At 47.5% G+C, this 26,558-nt stretch overlaps 1 protein-coding gene and 1 long non-coding RNA gene across 3 annotated transcripts in view; one reads left to right on the forward strand and one right to left on the reverse strand.

Annotated features, from left to right (window-relative positions):
- Window positions 1-19,281, reverse strand: part of LOC137376653 (L-gulonolactone oxidase) — a 51,965-nt gene extending 32,684 nt beyond the window's left edge. The window contains exons 1-6 of one of the 2 annotated variants that reach the window (XM_068045616.1): window positions 19,156-19,281; window positions 13,120-13,221; window positions 12,071-12,196; window positions 9,504-9,598; window positions 4,983-5,073; window positions 3,547-3,732 (exon numbers count right to left, since the gene is read on the reverse strand). In XM_068045616.1, the coding sequence (XP_067901717.1) occupies window positions 3,547-3,732; window positions 4,983-5,073; window positions 9,504-9,598; window positions 12,071-12,196; window positions 13,120-13,221; window positions 19,156-19,158 (603 nt within the window). In that variant the 5' untranslated portion in view covers window positions 19,159-19,281. The remainder of the gene's footprint in view (window positions 1-3,546; window positions 3,733-4,982; window positions 5,074-9,503; window positions 9,599-12,070; window positions 12,197-13,119; window positions 13,222-19,155) is intronic. The other variant, XM_068045617.1, reaches the window with a different exon arrangement.
- LOC137376654 (uncharacterized) overlaps window positions 18,320-26,558 on the forward strand; it is a 46,417-nt gene continuing 38,178 nt past the window's right edge. Inside the window, exons 1-2 of the long non-coding RNA XR_010976289.1 lie at window positions 18,320-18,546; window positions 18,990-19,465. This is a non-coding gene — a long non-coding RNA (uncharacterized lncRNA). The remainder of the gene's footprint in view (window positions 18,547-18,989; window positions 19,466-26,558) is intronic.

The following is a 26,558-nucleotide window of genomic DNA, read 5'->3' on the forward strand; positions in this document are numbered from 1 at the left end:
AGATTCTGATTTCAGTTTGATCATTGAATTACTGTATTTCTCCCTCATTATTAGGAACAGAGAGATGGGACTGAGGCCAACTCTGGCTAAGACAGCATTTATTGCCCATCCCTCATTCCCCTTGAGAAGGTGGTGCTGAGATGCCTTCTTGAACCACTGGAGTCCATGTGGGGTAGGTTGATGAAGAAGATAAGAGCCCATTGGATCCAGGGCAGTTTGGCAAATTGGATCCAAAATTGGCTTAGTGGCAGGAGGAAGAGGGTAATGGTCCAGGTTTGTTTCTGCGAGTGGAAGCCTGTGACCAGTGGTGTACCGCAGGGATCGGTGCTGGGACCCTTGCTTTTTGTAGTGTACATTAATGATTTAGACGTGAATATAGGAGGTATGATCAGTAAGTTCGCAGCTGGCATGAAAATTGATGTCGTAAATAGTGAGGAGGAAAGCCTTAGATTACAGGATGATATAGATGGGTTGGTAAGATGGACGGAGCAGTGAAAAATGGAATTTAATCCTGAGAAGTGTGAGGTGATGCATTTTGGGAGGACTAACAAGGCAAGGGAATGCCATTGAATGTCAAGGGGAGATGGTTAGATTCTCTCATGTTGGAGATGGTCATTGCCTGGCACTTGTGTGGCACGAATGTTACTTGCCACTTATCAGACCAAGCCTGGATATTGTCCTGGTCTTGTTGTATTTCTACATGGACTGCTTCAGTATCTGAGGAGTTGTGAATGGTGCTGACCATTATGTGGTTTTGGATTTGTCCAGCTTTTTGTGTATATGACATAACTGGGCAAGTTAAGACATGGGCAGCAGAGCTTTGGATGGCCTCAAGTTTACGGAGGGTTTAATGTGGGAGACCAGCTAGGAGTGCATTGGAACAGTCAAGTCTAGAGGTAACGAAGGCATGAATGAGAATGCTTAAGCCAATTTAGACTCAGTGACAACTGAGCTGTTGAACTAAGATTAATCTTAAAGCAATGGTCAGTTTAGTACCTTCAGTAAGCCGAGGTGTTGTTGTAAGTATTGCTTTTAAGCGTATTTTAATTACTGTGTTAATAAGCCCGTGACACCTGACATTTAAAGTTGACTAGTCCTATTGATTTGAGGAGTGAATTATAAGAACACATCCATCCTTGCTACCAATAGGATGTCACGGAATGAGAGATTGAGGGAGAATACACTGTGGGATCCCATGGGATAGGGAGGGTCAGTCACAGAGTGAGCTCTATGTTAATATGCAGCAATAATTATCTGTAGTGGGATTAAATACCTGGATCTGAGCGTTGGGTTGAGGTTTCATCATCAATTCTGAGAGTCCAATTGCTTCTTATTGAACTGTGTGGCTGGGTTTAGTTTCATGAAGGGGTTGGGGAAGGAACACGAGAGAGAGGGAGCAGTATTTTATCACTCCCGTTTTCAACCTGTGGACGCTAATAATCTTGTCCTTAATGAAACTGAATGCTTGATTTTAGTTCCCATAGTGACCATCCCCAAGAAATCTACTCAAAATCTGATGGATTTAAAAATCTATAAATTATTCAAAATGCTTTTAAAAGTACTGAGGATGCACTGTCTGTATAATAAAAAGTGAAAACTGCCTGAGGCAGTCATTGCTTGGGTTGTCATGGAGACATGCCTGGTATCAGGTCCTGCTCCCCTCGTCCCCACTTACAGATCATCCTGCAGGAACCTCTCAGAGAGCTGCAGCTCTGGATATCCCTGAATCTGCTGTCAATTAACTTCATTGTTAGAATTTGGCTCATTTCCTCTTTGAATCTCTTTTGCAGTGAGGACGCAGTCACCATGATAAAAGCAAAATACTGCAGATGCTGGAAATCTGAAATAAAAGCAGAAAATATTAGAAATACTCAGCAAGTCAGACAGCATTTGTGGCAAGAGAAACAGAGTTAACTTTTCAGGTCAATGACTTTTCATCAGAACTGAAATGGAAGGTCACAGACGCGAAACATTAACTCTGTTTCTATCTCCACAGATGTTGCCTGACCTGCTGAGTATTTCCAGCATTTTCTGTTTTTATTTCACCTCCCCAAGCCCTTCCTCAACAAATGTGCTCATGTCTGTATCTTTTTCCATGCCCCTGTATACTATCAAAGTCCATTTGTACTTTTATTGATGCTCATGAAGATATGCCAAGGCTACTTTCATCGAACTTTTATCTTTTGTGACCTCTAACACCTAGAAGGACAAGGGCAGCAGATGCATGGGAACACCACCACTTGCAAGTTCTCCTCCAAGTCACACACCATCCTGACTTAGAACTATATCGCCGTTCCTTCACTGTCGCTGGGTCAAAATCCTGGAACTCCCTTCCTAACAGCACTGTGGGTGTACCTACCCCACATGGACTGCAGCTGTTCAAGAAGGCAGCTCACCACCACCTTCTCAAGGGCAATGAGGTATGGGTAATAAATACTGGACTTGCCAGCGACGCCCACATCCCAAGGACAGATAAATATAACTTTTAAAGTCTGTCTCAGAATGTGTTACACAGGGAGTAGAGGTTACTGAGCAAGAGGTGGGGAAGATTAAGGAAGGGAGAAAGGGCTGAAAGAATTCAATGGGTTTATGCAGGGCCCTTGAAGGGAGCGAGGAAGAAAGGTGGAGCAGATTCTAAAGAGCTAGAGTGTAGTGGCCAAGGGATCACTTTGCGATGAAGGAGCAGAGGGAACAGGAATCAGCAGTAATCCAGAGTCAGACGGAGCAGTGGTACACACCCGGAGAGGGTCACTCAGTTAAACTGGAGGTGTCCTGTCATGTTTATGAACCATGTAGAAGACATCAACAAGAATATTTCTGCACCAATCCTTTATCTACTTTGAGTCCTCAGTTCCAGGATTAGGTTCCTGTAAATTGGATCCTGATATTCAATAATTTACTCTGAGCAGATTTACCTGAATATTTTACAAAGGAGTGGAACTTCTGTCAGGCAATCAGACCACTTCTCAATCCTGACTTCTAGTGAAATGAGGTTATTTCCAAAAGGCTGCTTTACCAATGGAGTAGAAATGACCTTTCTCCTCTTCATGATTCTCATCTTACTAACACACAGTGACAGGAGGAGGCCAATCCCTGGAGGTCAGGGACGCATTGAAGCACAGTGCTTCAATAGCCCTTTATTTTTAGAGAGATACGATATCGGCAGAATATGTCTAGTGCCAGATGAACAAGCAACCAGTTCTACATTTCAAACCAATGAGAGAAAACACACTCGATGGGCCCAATCAACGGTGAGAATGAATGCACCCAATGGTGCCAGGCAGCATTCCGTAAAGAGATATGGGTCCCAAATGATTACAGATCTGTGGCTTTCAAAAGTGACATAAATTACTGCAGAATTGAAACATGACAAGTCACAGTGTGGGCACCAGAATGCAGCAACACATTTTTATATCAGATACATCAGGACTAATACCCACCACTGAGTGTCAGTAGTATTAACCAATGTGTTAGTACCATCACCCTAGTCACCAACACAAACTCATAACTCACTACTGATCCCAATGACAATGAAAGGCAGTGTACCTCTGTGAGCGTTTGTGGGAACTGCCGCAGATGAATATTGAAGGCAGGCACACACTGGATGGTAATGGTTAATACCACACCCAAACAGCCGAGATGTAGACGAGCGGCCTGGAATATCTCGCGGTTTATGCTGTCAGAACACTCGAGTGTATCACCCGCGGCCGTCATCAACGTCATTGCCACCACCTGAGGGAAGCAGAACCAAGTTAGAAGGGCTGGTTAGGTGTTGCCTACAAAGCCGTGAGGGTTGACAATTGATACAAGACCTGGAATAGTTTGAAGTGCTGGATGAAACTAACCAGAATGGGGCTTGCATTATGATGCAAAGCATTGCTGATGTACTGGTGTACAAGGGATATGACACACCAGGACAGAAGCAACAAGAGGGTCTTTCGAGGTCAATAAACATTGGCCCATGGTTCAGAATAGGATCGCAGGAATTCCTCAATGATAGAAGATCAAGCTCCAACTAGGTTATCTTCTGCTATCCTGGTAGTTACATGATACAGTGATAATGAAGTTGTTGACTAGTCACAGTGATCAATCCCCATCAATTAACCTATAACTTTGCTAGGAATAATAGCATAGTGGTTATGTTAGTGGATTAGTAATCCAGTGGCTTGGACTAATAATCTAGAGACATGAGTTTAAATCCCACCATGGCTGCTGGGAAATTTAAATTCAATTAATGAAATAAATCTGGAATTTACAAAAAAAAATCTATCTATGATGTTGACCAGGTAAATACTGAATTGTCGTAAAACCTCCTCTGGCTCATTAATGCCCTTTAGGGAAGGTAGTGAGCCATTCTTACCTGGTCTGGCCCAGTGGTTGACTCTTAACTGCCCTCTGAAATGGCCTAGCAAGCCACTCAGTTGTCAAGAAGGGAGCTCACCACTACCCTCTCAAGGGCAATTAGGGAATGGGCAACAAATGCTGGCCTAGCCAGTGTTGCCCACATGCTATGAATGAAAGAAAAAACTCAGATATGAGGAAAGAATTCCACTCCTCCCCCCCATCTCACTGGAGAACTTCGGGAATCATGGATCCAAAGTCACCTGTTCCTGCCCAGCTCCACTCAGCACACGTCAGGTCTCAAATTACTCACAGAGTGTGTCCCAAAATATTATTTGCTGAATGAAATCTAATTTGCATGGAATGAATCAATAGTATCTGCTAGGGAACCTGTGCCACAAACCAGTTCTGATGAAGGGACATCGACCTGAGACATTAACTTTGTTTCTCTCTCCACAGATGCTGCCTGACCAGCTGAGATATTTTCTGATTTTATTTGAATAGGTTGCAATGCAGACACAACACACGCAAAGCTGCTTTCTGTGTCCGAGTTCACAGTGACATGTGGAATTAGTCTGGCCTGGGTTTGAGTTCTACAATCTGACAATATATACATTAAAAGCACGGAGTGGGGCTGGTACCTGTGTAGCCAAAATGCCATGTTGTATGCCAGTGCTGTGAGTCCCAGTTCCAATCACACCACCAATAGTTACATCAGATACAGCACCGATACTGAAAGAGCAACAAAGAACACCGTTACTATAAACACATCCTAATTAGATCAAATTCTAACTGTACAGTGGGAGGTTATGAGGGCAGGTGTTGGAAACAAGCCTTGGATTCTGAGCTTAGAAGTTTGAGGGTGATTGAATTGGGGTTTAAAATGATAAAAAGAGTTGATAGGGTACTTGCAAACTATTACCTCTGGTGGAGAAATCAAGAAAAAGGGGGCACAATCTTAAAATTAAAGCTAGGCTATTCAGGAAACACTTCCTCATACAAAGGATATTGGAAATCTGGAACTCTGTCTCCCAAAAAACTGTAGATGTGGGACCAATTGGAGCTTTCGAGACCGAGATTGATAGGTTTTGGTTGGGTAAAGATAGTAAGGAATATAGAGCAAAGACAGATAAATGGAGTTGAGGAACAGATCAGCCATGATCTGATTGAACAGGCTCAAGGGGCTGAATGACCTCCTCTTGCCCCTAGCCTGGGACAGTTTACAGTGCTGTAGACTGAGCCCCGAAAAATTCTTACCTTCAAACCCCTCAGAGTCGAGACATGGAACAAGATGTATGGCTAAACCACACTATACACACCCCCACTTACACACTTAATGTACACACCCACAAATACACCCACACATACACACACCCACACACCACCCCCACACACAGAGTCAATGCACACACCTGCAAATACACACACACACCCATACTCACACACTCACACACACACTCATACACACACTCAATGCACACACCTGCAAATACACACACACACCCATACTCACACACTCACACACACACTCAATGTACACACCTGCAAATACACCCACACATACACACATCAACCGCACCCCCCCACACACACACCCACACTCACACACATCCGCATTCACACACACTCATATAAAACTGCACAACATTGAATACGACCAATAAAGGTGTCATTGTTTGTGCATGAGACATGTTGTAAAGTGAGACTAAGCTCAGGCACTCAGCCTAACTCTTCACCCAGGTCCCCACCCCCTCCTGGAGATCAATACAGCTGATTTACCGACTGTGTAATCCTTCCAGTTTATGTGGAAACATGATGTAATATATATTTACCGTGATTGATCAGTGCCCAGGGATTATACTGAATCTAAGAGTTAGCAGAAATCAAAACCTATTACTTCTTATTTCAGATGCTGTTTGAAGTCCTTTGTGCTGTTTTATTAGATAGGCAGTTAAATACATTGAACACAGATATTGCAGCCAAAGCTTTGGAGCAAGCTGACCGTACAGGGTGTCTGGTTACTCCCAGCTGTCTGCACCCTCTCTGTGGTGGCTCCAAGGGCCATTGCCCCCTGCTTAACTGTTACCCCACTTTCATCAGACCCTTCCATCCCTGCCTGCATTCACCCCTCACCTGGTTTGTTCTCCTCTTTCCCGCACCCTCCAGAGATTAGCTCTGCTGGGTCCAAGGGCAGGGCTCCCTCTGAATATCTTGCTCCAATGGCCATCATCCAGGATAAACTGTGGTGGCTATTCTACTGCATGCAGCACTGCAGATGAGCCCCACCTGTGCACTTTTGGTCACTGTTGTTGAGTGGGAACCTGGCTGACCTTCACCTCTGCACCTTGAACTCTGCCGTTCAGCTCTCCTCCTCCAGACACCACCACATCCACCACCACCACTACCAGCAGACTTGACAACATTCACCCCTTGTGTTTAGACTCAGTGCTGAGTTTGCCGATCCCATGAGGCACTGCTCTCAGACTCTGTGTGTGTCTGTCAGGCTGGGAGCCAGTCAGGGCTGTGAATCTGATCTCTGTTTGTCGGCAGTGCTGCCTTGCACCCACATGTGGGGACTGAAGCTGGTTCAATGTGTTACCTACCCTGGTCAAATAACGCTATACAGACTCACTCCTGAAAACTCACCCATTGGGGGAGATTTCTCGGGCCTCTTGGTGTACAAACAATGATGGACAGACTCCGTTAGGGGCTCCTGATTGTGAGGCTTTCTCCAGAACAGAAACAGTCAAACACACAGTGCTCCTTGTGAGTTGATGAGCTCCACCACTCACTAAACTCTCTCAATTTTCCGGTAGGGTTGCCAACTCTGGTTGAATGCATGCCTCGAGGTCTCATCACATGACCTTCCATCTCCTGTCACCCGACCCAGTCAAACAGCCCTTTCCCCCTCCAATCTCCAATATTTTAATGAAAGTGCTGAAAGAATGCCAAGAAAACTTTGTTTTATGCCCCTATAGTTTTGCTCCCGGGGTTTTGCTCATAGACCCATCCAGGAGATAAATCTTCAATTCCTGAAGATTCCAGGCAATCCTGGAGAGTTGGCAAGCCCTATTCCTGCTGCTGTGATACACTGGAGACCAGCACAGGGAGCGAGGGATTGGATTGATAATGATGCGGTGCTCCCTGCTCCCAGCTAATGAGGCAGAACGTCAGGATATTGTCCACTGGTCTTGCTTGTTCATTCCTGGGGAATGTTGGGTAACTCACTGGCCCCCAACTGAAGAGTGGCAACACCGGGGAGTGAGATCAGCCAGTTTGAGACCAGCTGAAGAGTGAACAGAGTCCTGGGGAGGGAGGGGGAAGGATTCGGGGACGGGATGCAGGGAGTGCTGGTTGGTAGCTGTTCCTGAGTTGAATGGACAGCAGGGAGCACAACTCCAATACCTTAAGGTTAAAACTTAGCTTTCAGGGTTCCAGTTGGCTGCCAGTGCCTGTGAGTGCAGCAGGTACTGCGTACGATGCACTCAGTCGCTAACCAATCTTACAGTGGAGAGCTCAAATAGACATTGTTCACCTTATTTACATACACGAAGGGCCTAACGCCTGTTTCAGGCACATGCCCTGGATGCCTATGCAAGGGTCTTTACTAATATGGTGGGCAGTGTACCCCCAGGGCAGAATAAGTGGCCTCACAACTCGCCCAATATTAGGACATTTGGCCTGTTTCAGGCCTGCAAAACGCGGGGGACGAAGTCAGGGAGTCTGTGAAAAAAGTAACACTCCCTCAGAATTAATCCCACCCTCCAGTCTGGCTTATCCAAAACTCCCCGAGAAAACTGCGACTCGCTTGTAACAGGTCTTGTTTTGCCAACAAGGCAGTTGCCAAAGTCCGTCATTAAATGACTTGTGATTTCGTACAGAACTTGCAGCAAACAGACTATAAAATATTAACAGTTATTTAATAACTTTGCTGTAAAATATTGTTAGCTGCTGACTGAAGAGTTTTGTCATAGCTGTGATAATTAATTGGTGATTTTTCACTGGGGCTGTTACCACAGTGGGGTATCCTGGGCTTTAATCATTTAGGTTAATGTGTGACACACATTATTCACTCTCACTGAACCGAACACTCCTGTACAGCAAGCTAATTAATCAGCAAGATTTCAGGAAGCCTGTTCTGGCAGAACTACAAGTAATTTATATATTATTGATCACTCTTGTCTACAGTCTTGTTCCTGATCAACGTAATATTTGAGATTGGATGATACGGTTGTTTGAAACTCGACCTCTCACTTCTGGGATGTGGGTTTGAACTCAGCCCCTTTACTCCCCCGAAGAGGGTAAAAGACTTGTGTTTGGTTGCTGCTAGGGTCCAGTGTGAGCTCCAGTCTGAAACACTTACAGATCCAATTGGGAGAAAGTGGGAGTAAACCTAGACACAGGTTTACTAACGATCCACTCTCGCCATATTTATCAATGACTTGGATGAAGGAATAGCGAGTTATATATCCATGTTTACAGATCACACCAAGTCAGGAGGCATAGTGAGTTCTATAAATGGGAGTCGGGAGTTATAAAAAGACAGAGACAGGCTAAATGATTGGGAAAAACTGTGGTGGTAAGAGTTTAATGTGGGAAAATGTGAGGTCACCCACTTTGGATAAGAGAAAGACAAATCAGAATATTTTCTAAATGGTGAGAAACTGTAGGAGCAGAGAGATTTAGGAGGTTCAGGTTCACAAATCACTACAACCTAGAGCATGCATACAAAAAGTAATCAAAAAAGGCTAATGCAATGTTGGCCTTTATCTAAAGAATGCTGGAATACAAAGTTATAAAAAGCTCTCCCGAAACACCAGCCAGAGTAGCTGTGTTCAGTTCCAGGCACAGCACCTAAGGACAGATATATTGACCTTAGAGGGGGTACAGTATAGAATGAGACCGGACCTAAAAGGGTTGAATTACAAGGACAGGTTTCATAGAATCTAACTCGTATTCCCTTGATTTAGAAGATTGAGGAGTGGTCTGATTGAGGGCTGGTGCTAGCCTGGGTTGAGATGCCATGCTTCATCTTCATTGGTCAGCACAGGCCTCTGTCTCTCTGACACCACTGACCAGCAGTCCGAGTGGCACCATGCAGACAGTTGGGGAATGTGTGGGAAGATTGATTGTGTGAAATAATCCCTGATTCAGTCACTCACTTGGACAGAGCCAATCCGAGCGTGACTAATTTTTCATTCAAATCAGACAGCAGCATCCCTGCCTCAACCGTCACCTGCTTCTTCTCCTTATCCACCTGCAAAGGAAGAACATTGATCAGTGACCTCTTGCTGTGGTCTTGTGTGGTGCAGCCAATGGAGGGAATCAGAATAGTTCCCGATCAAAGGGCACACAAGAGGCTCTGGCCTGGATTCTCTCCCCCCACCCCACCTCCTGTTTTGGGACAGCAGGAATGGATTCAGATTCCCAGTTGGTGTGTTGGGGGTTGAATTTCCCCCCTACAACTCTGTCTCAGAGCTCTCGTGTTCCCATCCAGACACTGCTGACTGTATCTAAACAATGTTTAACTGTTATCCAAACATTAGCTGCCCTCTTTCCTAAGAGGTTAGTACACAGAAACAAGCAGCAGTCAAAATGGTTGTCCTTACCCAGTCTGGGCCTGTTTGTGACTCCAGTCCTACACTATGGTGGTTGACTAACAGTAATCAGTTGTATCAAACCACCACAAAGAATAATAAGACCACACGGTTTGTAAGAAGAAGGTCCATCTCCATTTTCTTAGGGCAACAGGGATGGGCAATAAAGGCTGGCCTTGCCAGCAACACCCACAGCTCTCATGCCCTATACGCTCCCTTTCTAACCAATTTTTAAATTCGATTTCCTACCTTACCCTGAATACCATGCTCCTTCACTCGTCTCCAATATTTTCTTCTGTGGTCTCTTGTCAAGGGATTTTTTCGCAGTATGCAGAAAGACCTGAAACCTGGGGGTTTGGTGCCCCCCAGCACAACTCCCTGTGGTCTCTGCAGCTGCTGAAAGATGGAGGCAGAAGCTTATTTCTGCGCTCCTGACCAGTTCCCCAAGAGATTGGTAACGGTGCTGGGAGACCACCTTGAATATTATATAATTAATCTGAGGAGATCTTTTCAGTCCAGGAGCAAACAGACACTCTGAGTTCAAACTGTTTGTACAATTCAGAAAGAAACAGGTTGCCAAGCAGGCTAGTCATGTGACCAGCTGGGCTGACCACAGCTGTTTGCGGATTCTCTGGTCTCTTCTTACACACAATACCTGTTGCTCGAAGTCCATTGTAGGTTAAATTGGATAAGGGAAGTAACCCCTTTGTCTCCACATGCACTGTCTGTTAACATGAAAATGTATTTCCAGCCAGGGGCCTGGTGATTTTTTGAACAAGTCCTTTCTTCACTTCAGCAACAGTTTTCAAATCAATGTTCCTATGACAAAATTATTATGCCTCATTCTTGGTAGGAGGGGGTCTAGCATGACAGTAGGCTTTCCAAGAAATGCAGCTACAGAGGTTTCAGATAGGTCTTACAGCAGAAATGTGCCAATAGGGGTTTCAGTTCCCACACATTTGATGTGCAGTGATTCTTCGAATACAGGAGGAAAGAGGAGACTGATACACTGGGCATGCAAGGTTTTGTTCAAAGAGGGAGAAAGAGATGAGCTGGGGTTCCTTGGCAGATATAAACCTACTGTCTTCTAAGCAGTTTACACTCCAACTCACTGTCCAAAGCAAAACCAAAACAATGTCACAAGAATCAAGCCTCCTAACCCCTATACATCTTGACCTGTCACTTCTTTGTAAACATTTTCTCCAAGTCAAAAAAAAACACAAGCTGGGTAATTATCTGCAACAGGTGCCTTTCAGTAAGGGCTTGCTTACAAGCCAAGTCCAGAAAACCTGCTGGGGACCTCTTTAAAAAAAAAAATTCATGGACTCCTTTTCAGTGTGAACACAAATACTCAAAGATTTAACCAAAAAAAATGGAAGCACTCATAACAGCTCCACGCGAGCCTCCTCCCACCCCTCTTCATCTCACCTTATCAGCAAAACTTTCTATTATTTTCTCCCTCATGTGTTATTCAGGTTCCCCTTAAATGAAACAATGCTATTTGCCTAAACAACTCCATGTGGTAGCGAGTTCCATATTCTCATTCTCTGGGTAAAGACATTTCTCCTGAATTCCCTGTTGGATTTATTAGTGACTATCTTATAGATATGGTCCCCTAGTTTTGTTCTCCCCCACAAGTGGAAACATTTTCTCTGTGTCTATCCTACTGAACCCTTTCATAATCTTAAAGACCTCTGTCAGGTCACCCCTCAGCCTTCTGTTTTCTAGAGAAAAGAGCCCCAGCCTGTTCAATCTTTCCTGATAGGTATAACCTCTCCATTCTGGTGCCATTCTAGTAAATCTTTCTTTCAACTTCTCCAGTGCCTCTATATCGTTTCTATAATATGGAGACCTGAACTGTTCACAGTGCTTCAAGTGGAATGAGCAATGTGGTTATATTAAATATTTTTAGGGAGCACAGTGAGGTTCCATGTTTGGAACACACAACCTTGAGGCTTGGGTTAATCACCAGCACTGTGTGCCAGCTCGATCACCATGATGCCAACACAGGCTCCTAGCCCCTGAGCAGAAGCCAGGAGCAGGCCACCTGCTAACTGTTCCTGGGATAAAATAGGGCAACACAGACGGGAAAACCAAGGCATTCCAGTTTGAAATTGCCTACTAAACATTACCTGGAGAAGCCGGTTAATCTTGTTGAGCCTGATGAAGTAATCGTCAGTACATGCAATGTCAGAGGGGGAATGTCCACAGCCCACTGTCTTCACTCGCTTATTACGCTGTTTGGCGAGCTCCAGAATCTGCAGAATGCAAAGCAGTTAATAACTAGTCAGCAAGTCAAGCACTTAGGTGTCAGGAACTGTCTGCTTAGAAATGTGCCCAGAACCTGTTGCTTCCAGCCAGGACTGGCACTCACTGGAAGCATACTGGGAACACTGAGCTCAGATCTGGGAATCTGGAAACACATAACTCGAGAGACTGGGAGCATACAGTCCGAGACTTCCATTCCTAACTATCTGTACCCGGTATCTCACTGTTCCAGTGTGTATACTGGGAACACTGAGCTCAGATCTGGGAATCTGGAAACACATAACTCGGGAGACTGGGAGCATACAGTCCGAGACTTCCATTCCTAACTATCTGTACCCGGTATCTCACTATTCCAGTGTGTATACCTTGTATCTCATTTTTCCCAGTGTCTATATCATGTATTGCACTTTTTCCCAGTGTGTATATCCTATGTCTCAATGTTCCAAATCTGTATATCCTATATCTCACTCTACAACAGTGTGTATATCCTGTATCTCACTGCTCCCCTTTGTGTATATCCTGTAACTCACTGTTCTGCAGTGTGTATATTCTGTAACTCACTGTTCTGCAGTGTGTATATTCGGTATATCACTATTTCCCAGTGTGTATATCCTGTACCTCACTGTTCCCACTGTATATATCCTGTAAATATCAGCCTTGACTCAGTAACTGTGGATGTGCTGAGACCCTGAAGGGCACAGTATGAATTCAGGATCTTTTTATCATTGATATCTCACTATTGCCCCTTGCATATTGATACCCCGCTAGTGACTGTTTTGCATCCTCCCATTGCACCCTTGCTGACTGTGGAATTATTTTCCTGTCTGACGAGTGACTAAATTCCTCCCTCCCATCTCCCAATCCATTGGGTGGGATAGCAGAGGTGAATGTGTGAGCAGAAGCTGTTGCTCACCTGCCGGACCTCCTCCACTGAGGTGGGTTCGAAGTATAGCTCTGGATGACAGCTGTAGGTGGTTGCCCAGTTTTGGAACTCGTAGCCCATGGTGCCTTGAACCTGAGTAAATCATAAACAGGAGGAGAGTCAGAAGAAGGGACGAAGGTTATGCACACACAATTCACCAGCTCAGTGAAACCTCATTCCTACAAACCCCCAGTATCATGAAATTGGCCAGTTCTTGTAGTCGAGTTGTGAGGTATTGTACACAATCTCCTGGAGATAGCGTCTGGGCCATGATGGGAGGTTTGTGACGAGGGAGCATTAAAAATGAGGCTCCATTTCACACTCCGAGACTGGCCAGGTCCTCATGACATTCGAGGGGAATGGAGGATTACTGGTGGAGCTTTTTCATGCCTGGAGTCATTACTTTATTCCCAGATTTTCTCAAGGCTCTTTCTCCTGAGGTTTAAAGAAAGAATTTGCATTTATTCAATTCTTTTCACAACTTGCAGATGCCCCAAAACGCTTTACAGCCAATGAAGTACTTTTGAAGTGAAGTCACTGTTGTAGGACACATGGCAGCCAACGTGCACACAGGAAGATCCCACAAACAACAATGTGATCATGACCAGATAATCTGTTTTACTGATGTTGGTTAATGGATAAATATTGTCCAGATCTCCCCTGCTCTTTTCCAAAACAGTGCTATGGGAGCTTTTACAGTCACTCGATGTCTCAGTTTAGCATCTTATATCAAAGAAAGCACCTCCAACAGGGCAGCACTCTCTGAGTGCTGCACTGGAGTCTCAGCCTAGGTTACAGGCTCAAATTGCTGGAATGTGGCTTGATCCTGCAACCTTGGGGATGAGGACGCTACCCACTGAGCCACAGCTGACACCTTGTAAAATCCCAGCTTTGATTGAGATTACATGTTCTTAGAGCTGTAAATTTTCATCGCAATTAATCACAGAACTAAAGCAAGCAACACAATAAGGGGCTGGAATTTTCCTACGGGATGGGAAACAAATTGGGACTGTTTCAAGGTCCCGAGCCTGCCTCTGAGCGGAAACAGTTACTCTTTGGGATTTTCACGCAGGCATCCCCTTTATTGGCATGGAGAAGGCTCCCTGTCCAATTAAGGATGGAATGTGGGCTCCTGAAGTTAGAGGATCAATCAGAGGCCTTCCAGCTTGAGATGAGCAGTAGGCTGTGATGACAGGTAAGTAACAGAGAAGGCGTTTCAACATGGAGGCACCCACTCTCCAACATTATTAAAACTTTCATCTAAAAATGGTTCTTGCAGCTAAGTCACCACTCTTGATGTGGGGGGGAGGAGGGGGTGCTGTGGGGGTTTGGGCATAGCCCCTCTACAGGACCAGACATGGCTTCTCTCACCCTAGGAAGGCAGGGAGGGCCTCTAGGCCTGTGTGAAATGTTGCTCCCACACCAACCACCACCACCCCCACCCCAGCTTACTCCCAGGTGCTCACCTCCAGGCACCTAATCTGGCCCCACCAGTGCGGGAAACTGGAGGCCGACTGGAAAATTCATGTGGGGGTGGGGAGCCCTGTTAGCTCTGAACACGCCTCCGCAAAAATGCCTGGCGCCGGGAATAACGTCGGGAATAACTTCGGGAAACCATCACGCCAGCTGCTGCCAGTACTTTCGGGCTTCATCCACTTCTGTTCCAACCCCCTGCAGGGCCTGAAAATCCTGCTTAAAGTGTGTGTAAAGGGGACCATGGAGTGTCTTCATGTTATGTGGGATGAGTTCCTCAGACTCTGTCAGTCCTCTGTGTGAATCATCTTTAAGGCAACTTTGGTGGAGATGAACAGTCTCAACGGGAAACGATGAGGAAGTTTCTATCTGCCGACTGGGAGCTGTTAATTTACTCTGTAAATCAGACTCACTGAATAAATCAATCTTCAGATGTGTAATTAAATGATGGAGAGTGTCCTTTGAGAAACAAGTTGCTGAGGCAGCTGTTAATTTCACTCATGTTACCTCTGCCATTTCAAATTCATTGTCTTGATTGAACAAACTGGGACAATGTTCACAGGCTGCAGAAAATGTGATAAACAGCCTTCCCAATTTAATTAAGTAAATGGGTTCAGTTTAAACAATTGGCCACACGTTGTGTAAGTGACATGAGGGAGAGGAGAAGCTTCAAAAACATGACTGCAAATTTCATTTTTAATATTGTGCTTTTCAAGCTGAGGGGCACCAACTCTGGGGGAAGGTGCACTGACCCCATCCCAGGGCAGGTACAGCACGGGGAGTTGCCTGTCCTTTACTGGGATCTATTCTGAGTCTGGAACATGGTCGCCTACAGTCAGGGCGCTCCCCCGCCGGCGGAGGAGAGTGCCTCGGCTGCCTGGGCGGCCGACTCCGGGGTCAGTCCGGCCGGCGGAGGAGTAGCCGAAACTGCCGGGACGACCCTCACTGTGGGTGGCGAGGGGGCTCGGGAGTGCGGAGCGCTCCCGGCCGAGCTGACCCCCGCTCGGCCGGAACTGCTCATCGGACCCAGGCCCCGAAACCCTCCTCGGGAGCCGGTCCCACACAACCTGAGCCGCCTCTTGGAAATGCCCACCGTGCCATTCCAATCGGCGCGGAGGGGTTTCCTGTACGGGCTGCTCCTGCACACTCTCCACTTCCTCGCCCTCGTCAGCCGGCCGGACACGCCCTGGCGGTCCGCGTTGCCATCTGGCGGCGAGGGGAATCCCCGATGGAGGTCTCTCTATGCGGGAGTCTTCCCCCTTTACATCGGGGACCTGGGGTGGAGGGTGTTGCACAGGGCAGTCCCGTGCAATAAACGTTTAAGTAGGTTCACGGACTCCCAGGCCGCCTGTACTTTCTGCGGCCTGGACGAGTCCGTGTTCCATGTATATATGGAGTGTGCGAGGTTGCAGCCCCTCTTTGAGTATCTGAAGGGGCTGCTCCTCAAGTTCTGGCTGCACTTCAGTCCCACGCTCCTGATCTTTGGGTACCCGGTGCGGAGGGGCGTGGGCCGGGAGGAGGATCTCCTCGTCGGTCTGCTCCTGGGCCTGGCCAAGGTGGCAATTCACAGGTCCAGGCTGCGGGTCGTCGGGGGTTCCGTCCTCCCCGATTGCCTGCCCCTCTCCCGCGGTTACGTTCGCGCCCGGGTGTCCCTGGAGAAGGAGCATGCGGTGTCCGCCGGTACGCTTGAGGCCTTCCGCGACCGGTGGGCACCGCAGGGACTGGAGTGCATTGTCGACGCCGAGAATGGCATTTTAATTTGAGTTTTGTTTATTTCTGGTTTTAATAAAGTTATTTAAAAAAAATATAAGTATGTTTATAAAGGGGGTCTGAGGAATAAAGGCCCCCTCGACATAGAATATATAAAAGGGGCCTGGGGTATAAAGGCCACCTTGGAAAAAAAAACAGGGTTAGATAAAAAAAAAATGGGTTAGATACAGAGTAAAGCTCCCTCTACACTGTCCCCATCAAACACTCCCAGGACAGGTACAGCACGGGGTTAGATACAGAGTAAAGCTCCCTCTACACTGTCCCCATCAAACACTCCCAGGACAGGTACAGCACGGGGGTTAGATACAGAGTAAAGCTCCCTCTACACTGTCCCCATCAAACACTCCCAGGACAGGTACAGCACGGGGGTTAGATACAGAGTAAAGCTCCCTCCACACTATCTACAATATGCCTCTTAAAAAAAAAGTAAAAAAAGAAAAAAAAAAAAAACGGGGTTAGATAAAAAGAAAAAAAAAGAAAAAAAACGAAAAAAAAAAGAAAATAAAACAGTTCAGATACAGAGTAAAGCTCCCTCTACATTGTCCCATCAAACACTCCCAGGGCAGGTACAGCACGGGGGTCAGATACAGAGTAAAGCTCCCTCTACACTGTCCCATCAAACACTCCCAGGGCAGGTACAGCACGGGGGTTAGATACAGAGTAAAGCTCTACAGGTTGATAAACCGAGGCTCCGTGTGTCCTTCCCATTGGATGTAAAAATCTCAAGGTGCTACTTGGAGAGCAGGGAATTCTGGTATCCTGAGTAAAATCGATAACCTAAACACTAGTGCCAAAACAGATTATCAGGCCATTCATTGCATTGCTGTTATGGGATCTTTCTGTATATAATAGGCTGCTGCTTAAGCAAGTTTATGTCAAAGTAACTGATTATGATGAAAGTCTTTCTATAAATGATTCTTTGTTGTTTCTTCCCAAGAAATTTGTTTCTATTTTTCCTCAGCCTGCAATTTCAGTGAATTAGTCATCTTTTAACTCATTGCTACTGGTCAAACTGCAAACAAAGAGCAATAAGGTAGCATTTTATAAATCTAGTGCTTTTCATCTCAGTCACAGTCCAGGCTGAGTGACCAAGTGAGTGATTAACTGTTTCTGCACCTCTACTTTAAAACCAATTGTTTTAACCTGCTCTATAAGGAGTCTCTGGTGACTGAGATAGTGGCAATGGTAACAAGTTCAGATAGATCTTCAGGTGGTTACAGTAACTTCATGTTTCAACAAGCATTGCATTCAAACTGAACACAGTGACACCATCAGAAAAGAGACTGTTAGCGTCAGAAAATTTCAAAGATCTATCTTGAGATTGGTAAATGCATTAACAATCTGGATGAAGCTGGTCAGAATCTGTGAGAGACCAGGGAAGGAACTGAGTGAGACTATATTCAACTGTCACACAGTTGGGCGGCACAGTGGCGCACTGGTTAGCACCGCAGCCTCACAGCTCCAGTGACCCGGGTTCAATTCTGGGTACTGCCTGTGCGGAGTTTGCAAGTTCTCCCTGTGTCTGCGTGGGTTTCCTCCGGGTGCTCTGGTTTTCTCCCACGTGCCAAAGACTTGCAGGTTGGTAGGTAAATTGACCATTATAAATTGCCCCTAGTATAGGTAGGTGGTAGGGAAATATAGGGACAGGTGGGGATGTGGTAGGAATATGGGATTAGTGTAGCGTTAGTATAAATGGGTGGTTGATGGTCGGCACAGACTCGGTGGGCCGAAGGGCCTGTTTCAGTGCTGTATCGCTAAACGAAAAAAAAACACACTGCCACCCTGATGGAGAGATCGCCCAATGACCAGCCCTACATCCCAGTGAAAAGATTTTCACTTTACAAATCATTTCATTAAGTTGCTGTGGAAAGCATATCCAAATGGATATCCCTTGTGTGTGGTGAACATTTGCACAATGACCACGGGTGTGACACGCTGCCCACAAGGGTGGTGGAAGCAGAGACAATGATTTCGAAAGGAAACTGGATGGCCCCTTGAAGAAAATAAACTTGCAGGACGATGGGGGATCGAGTGGAGGAGTGGGGCTGACAGGATTGCTCTACAGAGAGCCAGCATGGATTCGATGGACTGAATGGCCTCCTTCTATGCTGTAACTGACTCTATGACAATTGAATAGAATGGGCCTATTTTCACTGGAGTTTAGAAATATGAGAGGTGAGATCACTGAATTGTATAAAATTCCTAAAGGGTTTGACCGGGTTGATGCTGAGAGGCTGGAGAGATTAGGACTAGGCGACACCGTCTCAGCATAAGGGGTGGGCCATTTAGCACTGAGATGAGGAGAAATTTCTTCAGTGAGATGGTTATGAATCTTTGGAATTCTTTACCCCAGAGAGCTGTGGATACTCAATCGACTGAGCAATCAAGATTGAGATTGATAGATTTTTGGACACAAAGGGATTCAATGGATATGGATTTAGGGAAGTGGAGTTGAGGTCAAAGATTAGCCATGATCTTATTGAATGGCAAAGCAGGCTGCAGAGACTATATGGCCTATTCCTGCTCCTATTTCTTATGTTCTTATTCACTTTATCAAAGTCCTTCATGATTTTAAACACCTCAATTAAATCCCCTTTTGCCTTCTCTCTTCTTAACAGAATAATCCCAACTTCTCTCGTCTCTCCACATAATGAAGTTATATAAATAATTTGAACCCCTCGTTTGGATTCCAGTCAGTCTTACAAACACTCAGAGCTACTCATAGTAATGTGTTCCGTCTCCCTCTTACCAACATGCGCCATAGCTTAGGCTGAAGATTCTTACCATGGTTGCTGGAGAGTGCAGCCGGAACCAAGCTGGAATGGGAATCAATGCTCACAGACAGAGGAAGAGGGCACCTGGCAAGCCGTGGAACAGTCACCCAAATGAGAGGAGCCCAGGCTGATGAGTGAGCTCTTTTTGTGGGTGGTATGTTAATGGAATTCCGATGTGTGATATCTGAGATAATGAATAACCGGCTGACAGAGCAGTCATCCGAATCCTGCTTTGGGTTTAGAGGTCAAAGTAGAGACTTCCTGATAGACTCGTGATGGGACTGTGTGAGAGCCAAGGATATTTCAACAAGCCAGGAAGGGTAAGTCGGAGGTCCTTCAGACACTCCGGGTACAAAGTATTTCTCCCTACATGTATATTCATTGATTCTGACTCTGGAATTTCCAAATCATGAGTTATATCCCAGTTTGGAAGAAGCAGACCTGAATTATCCTTCAATAAAACCTGCAGATGTGACAGGAGACCCTTCAGGGATTCAGTGCATTGAGCTACTGGGACTAGCTGTGATATTTTGGCATCGATCTCATGATTTCAGATGTTTGCACGGTTTGGTGGTGGAGGGTGAGACAGGATGGGTGTGACGGGGTGGTTGTGACTAGGTGGGTGTGATGGGGCTGGGTGTGACAGGGTGGGTGTGACGGGTGGGTGTGACCGGGGTGGGTGTGACGGGATGAGTGTGATGGGGTGGGCGTGACTGGGTGAGTGTGACTGGGTGGTTGTGTCTGGGTGGGTGTGATGTGGTGGGTGTGATGGGGGTGGGTATGATGGGGAAGGGTGTGACTGGGTGGGGGTGATGGGGGTGGGTGTGATGGGTGGGTGTGACGGGGTGGGTGTGATGGGGTGGGTGTGACGGGGTGTGACTTGTGGGTGTGACTGGGATGGGTGTGACGGGGGTGGGTGTGATGGGGGTGGGGGTGATGGGGTGAGTGTGACGGGGTGAGTGTGACGGGGTGGGTGTGACAGGGTGGGTGTGACGGGGTGAGTGTGACGGGGTGAGTGTGACGGACTGGGTGTGATGGGGTGGGTGTGACGGGGTGAGTGTGACGGGGTGGGTGTGACGATGTTGCCTGCTGGAGAGGGGATGACAGAATGTGGGAATGTGCTGAAATGCACTTCATTGCAAACACACACACACTGAAACACTCCCTCACTCACACATACTCAAACACACTCCCTCCCTCACTCGCACATACTCAAACACTCACTCACTCGCACATACTCAAACACACTCCCTCCCTCACTCACACATACTCAAACACACACCCTCCCTCACTCCCACATACTCAAACACACTCCCTCCCTCACTCACACATACTCAAACACACTCCCTCCCTCACTCGCACATACTCAAACACACTCCCTCCCTCATTCGCACATACTCAAACACACTCCCTCCCTCTCACATACTCAAACACACTCCCTCCCTCACTCACACATACTCAAACACACTCCCTCCCTCACTCACACATACTCAAACACACTCCCTCCCTCACTCGCACATACTCAAACACACTCCCTCCCTCACTCACACATACTCAAACACACTCCCTCCCTCACTCACACATACTCAAACACACTCCCTCCCTCACTCACACATACTCAAACACACTCCCTCCCTCTCACATACTCAAACACACTCCCTCCCTCTCACATACTCAAACACACTCCCTCCCTCACTCACACAGACTCAAACACACTCCCTCCCTCACTCGCACATACTCAAACACACTCCCTCCCTCTCACATACTCAAACACACTCCCTCCCTCTCACATACTCAAACACACTCCCTGATTCGCACATACTCAAACACACTCCCTCCCTCACTCGCACATACTCAAACACACACCCTCCCTCACTCGCACATACTCAAACACACTCCCTCCCTCACTCGCACATACTCAAACACACTCCCTCCCTCACTCGCACATACTCAAACACACACCCTCCCTCACTCGCACATACTCAAACACACTCCCTCCCTCACTCGCACATACTCAAACACACTCCCTCCCTCACTCGCACATACTCAAACACACTCCTTCCCTCACTCGCACATACTCAAACACACTCCCTCCCTCGCGTATACTCAAACACACTCCCTCCCTCACTCGCACATACTCAAATACACTCCCTCCCTCTCACATACTCAAACACACACCCTCCCTCACTCGCACATACTCAAACACACTCCCTCCCTCACTCGCACATACTCAAACACACTCCCTCCCTCACTCGCACATACTCAAACACACTCCCTCCCTCACTCGCACATACTCAAACACACTCCCTCCCTCACTCGCACATACTCAAACACACACACTCCCTCCCTCACACATACTCAAACACACACCCTCCCTCACTCGCACATACTCAAACACACTCCCTCCCTCACTCGCGCATACTCAAACACGCACCCTCCCTCCCTCACACATACTCAAACACACTCCCTCCCTCACTCGCACATACTCAAACACACTCCCTCCCTCACACATACTCAAACACACTCCCTCCCTCACTCGCACATACACAAACACACTCCCTCCCTCACACATACTCAAACACACTCCCTCCCTCACTCGCACATCCTCAAACACACACCCTCCCTCACTCGCACATACTCAAACACACACCCTCCCTCACTCACACATAGTCAAACACACTCCCTCCCTCACACATACTCAAACACACTCCCTCCCTCACTCGCACATACTCAAACACACACCCTCCCTCCCTCACACATACTCAAACACACTCCCTCCCTCACTCACACATACTCAAACACACTCCCTCCCTCACACATACTCAAACACACACACTCCCTCCCTCACACATACTCAAACACACTCCCTCCCTCACACACACATACACAAACACACTCCCTCCCTTACTCACACATACTCAAACACACTCCCTCCCTCACACATACTCAAACACAATCCCTCCCTCACTCACACATACTCAAACACACTTCCTCCCTCACTCACACATACTCAAACACACTCCCTCCCTCACTCACACATACTCAAACACACTCCCTCCCTCACACATACTCAAACACACTCCCTCCCTCCCTCACACATACTCAAACACACTCCCTCCCTCACTCGCACATACTCAAACACACTCCCTCCCTCACACACACATACTCAAACACACACCCTCCCTCACTCACACATACTCAAACACACTCCCTCCCTCACTCACACATACTCAAACACACTCCCTCCCTCACTCGCGCATACTCAAACACACTCCCTCCCTCACACATACTCAAACACACTCCCTCCCTCCCTCACACATACTCAAACACACTCCCTCCCTCACTCGCACATACTCAAACACACTCCCTCCCTCACTCGCACATACTCAAACACACTCCCTCCCTCACACATACTCAAACACACACCCTCCCTCACTCGCACATACTCAAACACACTCCCTCCCTCACTCGCACATACTCAAACACACTCCCTCCCTCACTCACACATACTCAAACACACTCCCTCCCTCACTCACACATACTCAAACACACTCCCTCCCTCACTCACACATACTCAAACACACTCCCTCCCTCACTCACACATACTCAAACACACTCCCTCCCTCAGTCACACATACTCAAACACACTCCCTCCCTCACTCGCACATACTCAAACACACTCCCTCCCTCACTCACACATACTCAAACACACTCCCTCCCTCACTCACACATACTCAAACACACTCCCTCCCTCACTCGCACATACTCAAACACACTCCCTCCCTCTCACATACTCAAACACACTCCCTCCCTCACTCGCACATACTCAAACACACTCCCTCCCTCACTCGCACATACTCAAACACACTCCCTCCCTCACACATACTCAAACACACTCCCTCCCTCTCTCACACATACTCAAACACACTCCCTCCCTCACTCGCAGATACTCAAACACACTTCCTCCCTCACTCACACATACTCAAACACACTCCCTCCCTCACTCGCACATACTCAAACACACTCCCTCCCGTTCACATACTCAAACACACTCCCTCCCTCACTCACACATACTCAAACACACTCCCTCCCTCACTCACACATACTCAAACACACTCCCTCCCTCACTCGCACATACTCAAACACACACCCTCCCTCACTCACACATACTCAAACACACTCCCCCCCTCACTCACACATACTCAAACACACTCCCTCCCTCACTCACACATACTCAAACACTCTCCCTCCCTCTCACATACTCAAACACACTCCCTCCCTCACTCGCACATACTCAAACACACTCCCTCCCTCTCACATACTCAAACACACTCCCTCCCTCTCACATACTCAAACACACTCCCTCCCTCACTCGCACATACTCAAACACACTCCCTCCCTCACTCGCACATACTCAAACACACACCCTCCCTCACTCGCATATACTCAAACACACTCCATCCCTCACTCGCACATACTCAAACAGACTCCCTCCCTCACTCGCACATACTCAAACACACACCCTCCCTCACTCGCACATACTCAAACACACTCCCTCCCTCACTCGCACATACTCAAACACACTCCCTCCCTCACTCGCACATACTCAAACACACACCCTCCCTCACTCGCACATACTCAAACACACTCCCTCCCTCACTCGCACATACTCAAACACACACCCTCCCTCACTCGCACATACTCAAACACACTCCCTCCCTCACTCGCACATACTCAAACACACTCCCTCCCTCACTCGCACATACTCAAACACACTCCTTCCCTCACTCGCACATACTCAAACACACTCCCTCCCTCGCGTATACTCAAACACACTCCCTCCCTCACTCGCACATACTCAAACACACTCCCTCCCTCTCACATACTCAAACACACACCCTCCCTCACTCGCACATACTCAAACACACTCCCTCCCTCACTCGCACATACTCAAACACACTCCCTCCCTCACTCGCACATACTCAAACACACTCCCTCCCTCACTCGCACATACTCAAACACACTCCCTCCCTCACTCACACATACTCAAACACACTCCCTCCCTCACTCGCACATACTCAAACACACACACTCCCTCCCTCACACATACTCAAACACACACCCTCCCTCACTCGCACATACTCAAACACACTCCCTCCCTCACTCGCACATACTCAAACACGCACCCTCCCTCCCTCACACATACTCAAACACACTCCCTCCCTCACTCGCACATACTCAAACACACTCCCTCCCTCACACATACTCAAACACACTCCCTCCCTCACTCGCACATACTCAAACACACTCCCTCCCTCACACATACTCAAACACACTCCCTCCCTCACTCGCACATCCTCAAACACACACCCTCCCTCACTCGCACATACTCAAACACACACCCTCCCTCACTCACACATAGTCAAACACACTCCCTCCCTCACACATACTCAAACACACTCCCTCCCTCACTCGCACATACTCAAACACACACCCTCCCTCCCTCACACATACTCAAACACACTCCCTCCCTCACTCACACATACTCAAACACACTCCCTCCCTCACACATACTCAAACACACACACTCCCTCCCTCACACATACTCAAACACACTCCCTCCCTCACACATACTCAAACACACTCCCTCCCTCCCTCACACATACTCAAACACACTCCCTCCCTCACTCGCACATACTCAAACACACTCCCTCCCTCACACACACATACTCAAACACACACCCTCCCTCACTCACACATACTCAAACACACACCCTCCCTCACTCACACATACTCAAACACACTCCCTCCCTCACTCACACATACTCAAACACACTCCCTCCCTTACTCACACATACTCAAACACACTCCCTCCCTCACACATACTCAAACACAATCCCTCCCTCACTCACACATACTCAAACACACTCCCTCCCTCACTCACACATACTCAAACACACTCCCTCCCTCACTCACACATACTCAAACACACTCCCTCCCTCACACATTCTCAAACACACTCCCTCCCTCCCTCACACATACTCAAACACACTCCCTCCCTCACTCGCACATACTCAAACACACTCCCTCCCTCACACACACATACTCAAACACACACCCTCCCTCACTCACACATACTCAAACACACTCCCTCCCTCACTCACACATACTCAAACACACTCCCTCCCTCACTCGCGCATACTCAAACACACTCCCTCCCTCACACATACTCAAACACACTCCCTCCCTCCCTCACACATACTCAAACACACTCCCTCCCTCACTCGCACATACTCAAACACACTCCCTCCCTCACTCGCACATACTCAAACACACTCCCTCCCTCCCTCACACATACTCAAACACACACCCTCCCTCACTCGCACATACTCAAACACACTCCCTCCCTCACTCGCACATACTCAAACACACTCCCTCCCTCACTCACACATACTCAAACACACTCCCTCCCTCACTCACACATACTCAAACACACTCCCTCCCTCACTCACACATACTCAAACACACTCCCTCCCTCACTCACACATACTCAAACACACTCCCTCCCTCACTCACACATACTCAAACACACTCCCTCCCTCACTCGCACATACTCAAACACACTCCCTCCCTCACTCACACATACTCAAACACACTCCCTCCCTCACTCACACATACTCAAACACACTCCCTCCCTCACTCGCACATACTCAAACACACTCCCTCCCTCTCACATACTCAAACACACTCCCTCCCTCACTCGCACATACTCAAACACACTCCCTCCCTCACTCGCACATACTCAAACACACTCCCTCCCTCACACATACTCAAACACACTCCCTCCCTCTCTCACACATACTCAAACACACTCCCTCCCTCACTCGCAGGTACTCAAACACACTTCCTCCCTCACTCACACATACTCAAACACACTCCCTCCCTCACTCGCACATACTCAAACACACTCCCTCCCTCTCACATACTCAAACACACTCCCTCCCTCACTCACACATACTCAAACACACTCTCTCCCTCACTCACACATACTCAAACACACTCCCTCCCTCACTCGCACATACTGAAACACACACCCTCCCTCACTCACACATACTCAAACACACTCCCCCCCTCACTCACACATACTCAAACACACTCCCTCCCTCACTCGCACATACTCAAACACTCTCCCTCCCTCTCACATACTCAAACACACTCCCTCCCTCTCACATACTCAAACACACTCCCTCCCTCTCACATACTCAAACACACTCCCTCCCTCACTCGCACATACTCAAACACACTCCCTCCCTCACTCGCACATACTCAAACACACACCCTCCCTCACTCGCACATACTCAAACACACTCCATCCCTCACTCGCACATACTCAAACACACTCCCTCCCTCACT

Source organism: Heterodontus francisci, chromosome 13 (assembly GCF_036365525.1).
Source record: "Heterodontus francisci isolate sHetFra1 chromosome 13, sHetFra1.hap1, whole genome shotgun sequence".
NCBI classification, from domain to species: Eukaryota; Metazoa; Chordata; class Chondrichthyes; order Heterodontiformes; family Heterodontidae; genus Heterodontus; species Heterodontus francisci.